Source organism: Aplysia californica, unplaced genomic scaffold (genome assembly GCF_000002075.1).
Source record: "Aplysia californica isolate F4 #8 unplaced genomic scaffold, AplCal3.0 scaffold00532, whole genome shotgun sequence".
Taxonomy (NCBI): domain Eukaryota; kingdom Metazoa; phylum Mollusca; class Gastropoda; order Aplysiida; family Aplysiidae; genus Aplysia; species Aplysia californica.
Window position 1 is genome coordinate 18,801 of NW_004797802.1, and position 10,273 is coordinate 29,073.

General features: G+C 38.2%; 2 protein-coding genes across 2 annotated transcripts in view; both read right to left on the bottom strand.

Annotated features, from left to right (window-relative positions):
• Nucleotides 1-6,988, bottom strand: part of LOC101863839 (SAC3 domain-containing protein 1) — a gene marked incomplete in the record, with an annotated part of 17,489 nt that extends 10,501 nt beyond the window's left edge. Inside the window, 5 exon segments of the mRNA XM_013086997.2 lie at nt 1,236-1,326; nt 2,297-2,458; nt 3,453-3,578; nt 5,685-5,759; nt 6,810-6,988. Coding sequence (XP_012942451.1) covers nt 1,236-1,326; nt 2,297-2,458; nt 3,453-3,578; nt 5,685-5,759; nt 6,810-6,877 — 522 coding nt within the window.
• Nucleotides 6,989-8,356: 1,368 nt separating this feature from the next.
• The window catches only part of LOC101860683, a gene marked incomplete in the record, with an annotated part of 6,543 nt that continues 4,626 nt past the window's right edge, over nt 8,357-10,273 (bottom strand). The window contains 1 exon segment of the mRNA XM_013087004.2: nt 8,357-9,432. Coding sequence (XP_012942458.1) covers nt 9,329-9,432 — 104 coding nt within the window.

Below are 10,273 nucleotides of genomic sequence, written 5' to 3' on the forward strand. Positions count from 1 at the left end.
CCCACTTCGGCAAACGGGTCAGGAAAAAAGAGAGTTAAGAGTCTGAATTCGGATAATGTTTCATTGAGAATTATCCGGTTATCCTATAGATTGTCCGGATTTTGCCCACCTCTAGAGGGAGGGAGAGAGAGAGAGAGGTAGTGGGGGCCTTCAGGCACAGAACTATAGCAACAGGACACTGTCGCACCATCTGTGAAATGCATCATGTACTCCTTTTGCTTCCACACCAAACTCATCAGACACTACATAAGTTAGAACTAACAGTTTGTAGTTTGTTTCGGAGTTACTCAGAAAATGTTCTATGACACAGAGAAGAATCAATATAAACATTTGGTTTTGCTTATATTTCATGCAGAATCGTTATCTTTTCTCAAAATGATTTTATTACAAATTGGATGTAAAAAAAATTGTATAACCCTCACTTCAAAATACTGATAAAATAAAAACTAATGGGAGAAATTTGATAGTTTTCTTTTTCTGTGAGACCATTTCTTTCTTTCTTTTGTCGCAATTTTTGTTTGTTATCATAGCTTTCACAGTCTTTCCATGATTAACTATTCAACACACCCCCAAACTGTCAGGCTAAAATGGATGTTGAGCTAAAAATAGCTCAGGCTCAAGAGAGTTACTATTCCCACACACAACTAAATACAGGGCATCCCCTCTATAACGGCCTTCGATATAACGACATCCTCTTTATAGCGACACGGTGCCCAGGTCCCGATTTTTCACTTATATAATATCAGAAGTAATATATTTGGTTGCCTCTCTATAAAGACAACTCTCTATAACGCCATTTTTTTATGTAGAGGTTTTACGGCACTGGCAACTGCATAAGGTCATAAGAGTGCCAACGGGTGGGTGTCAACAGAGAAGTCTTTACAGGGAATCAGGCTTACTTTGCTCACCTCTCTAGTCTTAACAGCACAAAGTCTGCTTCGACTATCAAGGCACCCCGAGTCACACAAGAGTGTGACAAACATACAAAAGAAGTAGAGGAAAATGACGATAGTAAGGATGAGGAGAGAAAAGGCAGCTGTTCCCAGTTGCAGTTCAGGCACAGTTATGAGCATGACATCGATGAATCATCCTATTTACAATTCTACTATGCATAAGAACAGGTTAATCTCCCACCTCTGGGAATGGCCTAAAGACAGTTCAGTCAGTAGCACCGCTCCGGGGGGTAAGTGTAAATTCATGGAAATATCAGCACAGCTGATTCAAGAAACACGTACCTGGTAGAGATAGAGCAAACGTTTCAGACACTCCAGTAAATGTTGTTTGTTTATCACAGGGTCAAACGATGAAATGTCCGCGTCTCTTAGTCTGTGGGGAACAAAAGAGACAGATGTGTGTGTGTGTGAGTGTGTGTGTGTATGTGTGTGTGTATGTGTGTGTGTATGTGTGTGAGAGAGAGAGAGAGAGAGAGAGTGAGAGAGAGAGAGAGAAGAGAGAGAGAGTGTTGTGTACACATGAGTAAGAAAGTTGTACACCGTTGTACATGTATATATAGGCCCTATCATTGAAAATGAAAGTACTGAGCGTAGTTCTGTGTTGAACCTGAGTACTTGTAAATGAATGGTCTGGTATATTCACCCAAAGTTTCCTTCATGGATCAAATAAGATCGTCTCATCTCATCGCTTCTCTTATCTCATCTTACACCCCATCTCATCTCATCTGATCTCATGCTCTGACCTATACGCGTCATACAAATAAAAGCACACAATCTACTTTACTTAATCTCATCTCAACTTATTGGCGTCTGTTGTTTAGCGGTCAGGCACTTCGTCGTCACACACAGGAGACCTGAGTTTGATTCCCCCGAGTCAGGAGAAAATTTTTCTTGAGTATTTCCGTCTTTCAGCTGGGATGTTGCATCCCTCTCAGCCTGGGTTGGCCCTGACACTACAGGCAAGGTCGGAAACCCGCTTTCTAATTGATCTAAACTCGATGGGGGCATAAAAAAATACCTACATTAAAGAAAATAAACAATTTTTTTTCATCTGATCTGATCTGATCTAATGTTGTTGTAAGCGATCCAGTAGCATCTGAGCATTAAAAAAAAATTCTTCTGCATGATGCCATTCTGTAATAGCTGCATGTCTGCTCTAATTGTTGTCTTGAGGAGTAGAGGCAATTAGATGTGTGGGGTAGCTTGGGAAGAAAACATCCCCTCAGATCGGTTAGTTTTCTAGAGAAGAACAGACGGCTTTACTCCAATTCGGTTTAGATGTTGATTGAAGGGCGATCTGATCTAATCTAATCTGTAAATCTGATCTGAAGTGATGGGCTGACCTGTATGCGGCGTACAGATGGAAGCGGACAATCTGCTCCAGGAGCTGGATGGCGTCCGGGCCGGAGATGCCCTGGATGACCATGTCCTGCCGCACTGACCGCAGACGGTCAAACACAAACTCGTACACGCTGCTCCAGGCTGGGTGGTCCAGGGGCACGATTCTGAGATAGGAACAAAGAAAATTGGTCGCTTGCTATCCCGAAAAAAATGCTGTTTTGAGAAAATCGAAGGTAAAGTTTTTGCCTCTTGTTCAGTTTCTTTAAAAGACAAGGAGAGTTTTTTCTATAACCAAACAAATATACACACCGATGAAACCAAACTTCTCCTATAGGAAGGGCAATGCCCACTTTTGGTGTAGGTCAAGATTTCTGGAAACCCCCGAAATCTCAGTTAGCCCACTTGTCCTTAAAAGCCACCATATTAAATCTAAAGGCACGATATACGATATACCAAGGAGATGCACAGTAGTGAGCGACCAGCTGTGGCATATTGTTCAAAATTTGTGATATTGTTCTGTATTGTAGTCAAGACGAGCTGTAAATTAAGTAGAGTGCAGGACAACTTTTCTATCTTCTCTCATCATTAAAATCAGAACTTTATTTTTCTTTGAGGGTGGGTGGCCATGTTGAACAATTTTCAAAAACCAGGCTTACAATGATGCCGAGCACACATATGTGTCACGACGTGGTGGAATCAGAGGCTCGTCAATCTTTGTATGGAGGCATTGGTATCATCGCAAAACTTGTTCATTTATTTTGCTGTTGAAGAAAACCAAATCCATCTATCTAAAATCAAATCGGGATATTAGCGATTAAAGGAGGTGGGTATAACGTCGCCAGTTAACAAGAAAATGACTGCCAAAGTTTCATGACATCCAAAGCTTGAAAATTTTAAATCCTTTGATCAACCTTTTCCGTAAAATCCACTAAGAGACGTGTTTGTAAATTGACCTTTAAGATGTTGAGCCAAAAAAAATCATTCGGAAAAAATTGTGGTTATTATGAAAACAAACACGAACAAAAAGTGTCTGCCAAAACAAAATCCCACACCATACATTTTTCATGTACTTCACCAATTGAAAAAACTCAGAGACAAAAGATAACATCCTCCTTCTTATCACGCCAATATTCGAACTGGAGACATTTGAGCACTCACTTCTCAAATAAATAGGTCGTCGTCTCTTTCAGAACCGGGGCGGGCCGTAGGTCAGCGGGCTCCGAATCGTGTCGTCCAGCCGCAGGACGGGAGAACTCTTTCACGGTCGTCCCAGGATCGGCTTTTCTGAGAACCAAACAGAGCAAGCGTACTGAGATTCAAAGTCCGAAAAATGATATTTCGTAAACATAGAAAAAGAACCGTATCCTCACCTTTCACCAGCTTAAGATGTCTCCCTACTTAAGACAGAAATCAAAAAGAATATATATATAGAAACAACATGGAAAAACGTACACTGTTAGCACAGTATATGTTTTCTTCCCATTAACCAAATCAATAACTTGAGAAGACAAATTCTGAAGAAAAAATGAGGAATGTTTTCTATCCAAAACGACTTTTAAAAATTATGTTTATAATTAAGGGGTGCACATTCCCCCCCCTCCCCACCCCTAGAATTTTAATGAAGGAAAAAAAGAAAAGAATATTTTAAGGGACAACATTCATCTTTTATATGTAAATAAGTTTAATTCCACTCCATAAGAATAACTCAAAATAAAGGAGGCACACACGTCGCAGGTGTTATTCTGTATCCGAAAAACTTAAAAATTTTTCAAAGCGCAAAAAAAAAAAAAAAATCTACAACAAAACACAAAAAAACTCTGATTTTTATGAAACAATGAGAGGAGACACAAAAGTAAGCATACTATACAACAACACTTTAAACTATCTAGTTTATTATACATGGCGACTCCTGATGGTAGACTAAAAAGAGAGATGAATGACCAAGTTCTTACTGTTATACTATGGTTAATAGTACAGCACCGTCAATACCAGTTTGATATAAATATATATATATATATATAATTATATATATATACCAGTTTGATATAAATTTTATACAGGGTTGGTGATTTTTTTTTTTCCCATAAAAATCCAAAAAATCGATTTTTTAAATTTAAATCATGATTTTTTAAATTTAAATCAGATTTTTTTTGGGGGTTTAAAATGTCGACACAGTTTGGGATTTTTGGTTGCTAAAAGTATGTTCTTTCAGTGCAAAATGCATTGTCTTTATTTTAACTAATGATTAAATTAAGCAACCTCAAAAGAAAGCCTTAATCTGCTATATAATAGTATATATATATATAGACAAAAAATGAAGAAAATGTCAGTCTAAAAGGAAGGGGTGGGGGGGGGGGGGGTAATTATGCATAGATAAACTTGCATTTTATTACAGTGTGTGTGTGTGTGTGCACACGCTTGTGTGTTTGTCTAAAAAGAAAAAGAAAATGTTAATTTCAATCATGAAAAAAAAGTAAATTGAATGCTGTATTATTTTACAGTGACAGGGGGGAAAGCAGACTTTTAAGCATGATTTTATTAGTCTACTAAACCTTATATACTGTTTTATAAAACCAAGGAAAGGAATTCTGAATATTTAAAGATGTAAAAACAGAATACATTTTTTTTAAGTGATTTAAATCACTGAGTTTTATTTTTAAAATCAAGTTGATTAAAAATTTTTTAAACCCTGATTTCAATTATGAAAAAAAAGTCAATTGAATACTGTATTATTTTACAGTGACAGGGGGGAAAGCAGACTTTTAAGCATGATTATATTAGTCTACTAAACCTTATATGTTTAATAAAACCAAGGAAAGGAATTCTGAATGTTCAAATATGTAAAAACTGAATACATTTGTTAAAAAGTTATTTAAATCACTGATTTTTATTTTAAAAATCAAGTTGATTGAAATATTTAAAAAATCAACTGATTTAAATCAACCCAGCTCTGATTTCAATTTTATGAAAAAAAAAGTAAATTGAATACTGTATTATTTTACAGTGAAAGGTGGGAAAGCAGACTTTTAAACATGATTCTATTAGTCTACTTAACCTTATATCTGTTTTATGAAACCAAGGAAGGGAATTCTGAATGTTGAAATATGTAAAAACTGAATAAAAATAAATTTTTAAAAAAAGTGATTTAAATCACTGATTTTTATTTTAAAAATCAAGTTGATTTAAATTTAAAAAATCAACTGATTTAAATCAACCCAACCCTGATTTTATATAAATATATATATATATATACATTATTATGTGAGTGTGCGTATGTCTGTGTGTGTGTGTAAACATCCAAAGGACAAATGCCCTGGCCTCAAAAACCTGAGGAGTCGACTTCTGTCCCCTCAGCCCACCACAGACAGTATTTTCTACTTCGCAGCTCACCTGAATTTCTGGGGCCCACTCTCACCGATGCAGCTCTGCATTTCAAGAGGGTGAAGCAATCCTTCTCTTTCCCGCCTAAAAAAAGAAAAGCATTCCATGCTAAAGTCAGGAAAGTTGATGACTTTAGTGAAGACAGGCAGAGGAGAAGAACGGTGTTTTCATTTCCCTTCACATAAAGGACGTAAGGTATTTTTGTGTAAAGACACTTTTTGGGAGAACAGCCAGTTGTCCTACAGAAACATTGTAGAGTTGTTATTTTCCTGGAGCTTCAAAGAACCTGTAAATCATACGACATTACTCACTGGACCTTCGGAAAAACTGTTGTACAGTGGTTTGCTTATTTTAGAGATGTTTGTTTGTGGTGGCTAGTTGAAAACAATTATTTACCAGATAGGTGGTCCAGGTCATGAAGTAGAAATAGATGAAAGTTTAGTAGCCAGGAGAGAAAACAACGTAGGGAGGTAGTAGAACAGAGGTGGGTTTTTGGTGGGGTGGATAGGGCAACAAACAAAGGGTTTTTAGAAATTGTTCCCGACAGAACAGCAGCAACTCTTTTAAATATTATCCAGAACTGCATTGCACCCAGTACTATAATCCATAGTGAAGTGATGGCTTTGCTGCGTACAACATTATATATTGTAAATATTCCTGTAAACCCCCCATATGTGCATTTGACCCTGATTCATGTTCAACAGCATTTCGTTGACCCAGTGACAGGTGCATGCACCAACCGAGTAGAGGGTTACTGGCAAAAGTATGGGTCAATTTTTAAAATTCACCAAAATTCACAAACACTTAACGTATTCCAAATCCAATATTCAATATTAATTTCCCACAGTGGATCCACTTGCTTTCATCATGTGGGGAAAAGCATGGCTTTCGCTTCATAACTTTGGGTAGGGTGATTAAAAAAAAAAAATCCTTTTAAAACTGACGGGCAGTAAATCGTCACAGACTTTTATCCATACCGAGCGACCATTCCAACAAACACAATAAAGAAGACACCTAACCCCAAAGGCTAGATCTAACCCTATCCCTCTATTCTGCTGTTTCTTAGTGGTCTCTCGTTACGGAAATCCTCCCAGACCCACTGAGTCAGGTAGGCTATTGAAGGCGGAGACTCACATCATTCGTTCATGAACAGGACACATGAACTGGCAGGTTCCAGTGACAACAGCCTCCGTTGACTCCATCGGAGCCGAAGTGTGTCACTAACAAACAACAACAACAAAAAACACTGCGTGCGTGCCCCTCGGCGGAGGCGTCGCTGGCAGACGAGCAGACGACTTTCGACTTTCGGTTTCTTTCTCTGCAACCTTCTATCCGGTGCCCAGATTTTTTCAACGTTTCTACTCGGAAAATGATGAACCAAGACCAGGGACCTTTCATTTTTTAATAATATTATTATTATTACAATGATACACGTATTTCCTTTATTATTATAATTTGATTTTTTTTAAAAACATGACCTTGATCGCTAGGATCTGCCTGCAGAATCGTCAGTAATCGTATTATTATTATTATTATTATTATTTAGAATTTTGAAAAGATCCGACAGTGGTATAGGATCTTTGGTCTGAGGGTGTGGTATAGGTCTGAGACATTTCATTTTCAATATTATGTACTTTGAAGATCATGTTTATTATATATGTACCGTACTGTCGTGTACTTCAAACTTCAAATTTAGTAACAAATGGATCTCAATAGGAATTTAAATTACTAGATATCTAGATTTATTGATTTGATTTTAATTTGTTATGACAAGTGAACCCGATCAGCACAATTTACCCATGCGTGTGTGTGTATGTGTGTGTGGGGAGGGGTGTGAGTGAGTGTGTGTGTGTGTGTGTGTGTGTGTGAGAGAGAGAGAGAGAGAGAGAAAGAGAGATAAAGAGAGAGAGAGAGAGAGAGAGAGAGAGAGAGAGAGAGAGAGAGAGAGAGATAGTGTGTGAGTGGTGTGTGTGTGAGCGTGTGTGTAAATGTGTGTGCGTGTTTGAAAGAGAGAGAGAGAGAATGAGAGATAGAGATAGAGAGAGAGAGAGAGAGAGAGAGAGAGAGAGAGAGAGAGAGAGAGAGAGAGAGAGAGAGAGAGAGAGAGAGACACACACAGAGAGAGAGAGACAGATAAAGACAATAGATATTTGATAAGAATGAAGGAGAGAGAGAAAACCACACCAGAGCACCTGCCGACCACTCGCTCATGAGACTCAAAGAAATAACAGGAGGAAAGAAAAGAAACAGGGACGTACAAGTGGCGCCCTCCAACAACCCGTGTTTTAACAATATTTTAGTAAGAGTTTTACGACACTTACAACACAATAAGATTGTAATAAGTGCCGAAGAATAGAGCTGTCTTGCAAGTAACAAACACAAAAAAGGAGGGGAGATAAAGGCGATAGACGTTTGATAGAAAAGAAAAACAAACCACACCAGAGCACCTGCCAACCACGCACTAGTAAATACTTTTATCAATTGGTTTGTTGAGTGAACAAAGGCATGTTGAAACAAAAACAGTCAAAATATAGGGGAAGAAACAAAACAGAAACATCAGGGAAAAAGAAAAGAAGTTGGACCTACAAGTGGTGCCCTCCAACTATATATAATATGTATTAACTGGGACACAATACAATTCCAACCAATCAACGAACAAATTCCAAGAAACGCGGCAGAGGTAAAGTGTCTGATCAACGGTTTAATAATTGAACCACCACAAACCCACAGAGAACAAGACAGCTGTCATGTAAAATACACACACATTTTTTTCCGTCTGAAACGAACAGAAGATATCCAAAGTAACTTTCCGACGAAGGCGAGGGAAAGTGAGAGAAAGAGAAAACTCCACTCAAACTGGAAAGTGGAGGAACGAGAGAAAAACCACAGTTAAAACTATTATTACAATTTCTGTCTGATTTACAATACAAGATTGTAACAAAATAATGAAACAGAGAGACTGGGCTAATTTTATAATAACGACACATCCTGACACATTCAGAACAATGATGATGATGACGATGACGATGAATTGAGAGATGAGGAGACTATCCCAGCTGTACGGTCACAGCCAAGACTATCCCAGCTGCAAGGTCACAGACGTGAGTATCCCAGCAGCAAGGTCACGGCTGAGACTATCCCAGCTGCAAGGTCACAGCCGAGAGTATCCCAGCTGCAAGGTTATGCGACTTATCACCAAGTTATCATTCCACACAGCATTCATTCAACCCAGGTTAATCCGACATCCACTCTCCAGGTCACACGACATACAACAATCCAATCCAATCCGCGTCATGTGACGCACGATCCAGGTCCGACTGCTACAATCACAATCCAGGCAGCCTTGCCATATCCAATCAAGATCCAGGCCTTGCGATATCCAATCCAGAACAAACGATATCAAATCCGGTTCGTGCGACATCTACTCTCATCACAGTAGTGACTAAAAAACTACGAAGTGATACCGTCAGTCGTACCGGTACACATTTGATTACGGGTGAGGGTGAGGGGAGGGGCTGCGACGGTGGTTGTCTTCTTCTTCTTCTTCTTTCCAAGCACACGTGTTGTTGTTGAATTTACACACACAGAAAAATAGAATTAATAAGTAATCAACAAGAGTCAAGGGGAGGGAACAGTTCTAGCGTGTGCGTTAGTTATTCCCCTTTGACGAGACTGGAGACGGCGTTGCTGGCTTTCTCCGAGTACTCTCCCGTAATCTCCGGCAGTTGTGACGCTGTGCCAAAAATAGTCTTCATACCTGTCCAGGGAAAAATGTGGAAAGTTACTAGTGTTACAAGTCAAATATAATCTGTTACAGCGCGGCGAAATCAGGCGCTCCTCAATTTTTGGACATGTGGAGTTATTGGTATCATCTTAAAGGTTGTTCATTTGTCTTGCTTTTGATGAAATAGATATCCATCTGTCTTGAAGAGAACTCAAGATATTTGCGATAGAAGGAAGTGAGGTCCCCTGGTTTCAGTAGTGAAGTTAGCGAGAAAATGGCTGCCAAAGTTAGGCAACTTCAATGGCTAAAGAGTTTTGAAAACAGAAGAAAAAAAACATATTTTGAGCCTTTAATCAATGTTCTTCTGTAAAATTCACATGGAAATAAGTTTTTATATGAATTTTAAAAAGAGGTTGAACCAAAATGAAAAAATTTGATAAAAATGTCCAAACTGGCAGTAAAATGCGTTTCCTCGGTTTCATTATTTTGATGAGCGCCTGATTTCAGTTCAAATTCTAAATCTTTTAGGAAAGCAAGAGAAGAAAATAAATAAGGTACCAGGTACAATTTTAAAAAGAATAATTTTAACAGTTTTTCTCTCTCTTTCCCCGAAGAATAATTATTTCATAGATAATAGCATAGATAGTTTTTTTCCATTTATTGCCTTTGCAAACGGTCCTTCAGCCAGCCTGGCTTTTCTCTAATTTGCCATGTCCTACAATACAAAACAGGCACAATGATTCTTAAAAACGGAATATTTTTTATCCTTTGAGAAAATAAGAAAAAAAAAAGTATTTAAAAATCAGTAATATGTAGACTTTGGTGCAAAGAAGCATAGTGTATGGCCTTAAAAAAACAACAACAACCCAACCCC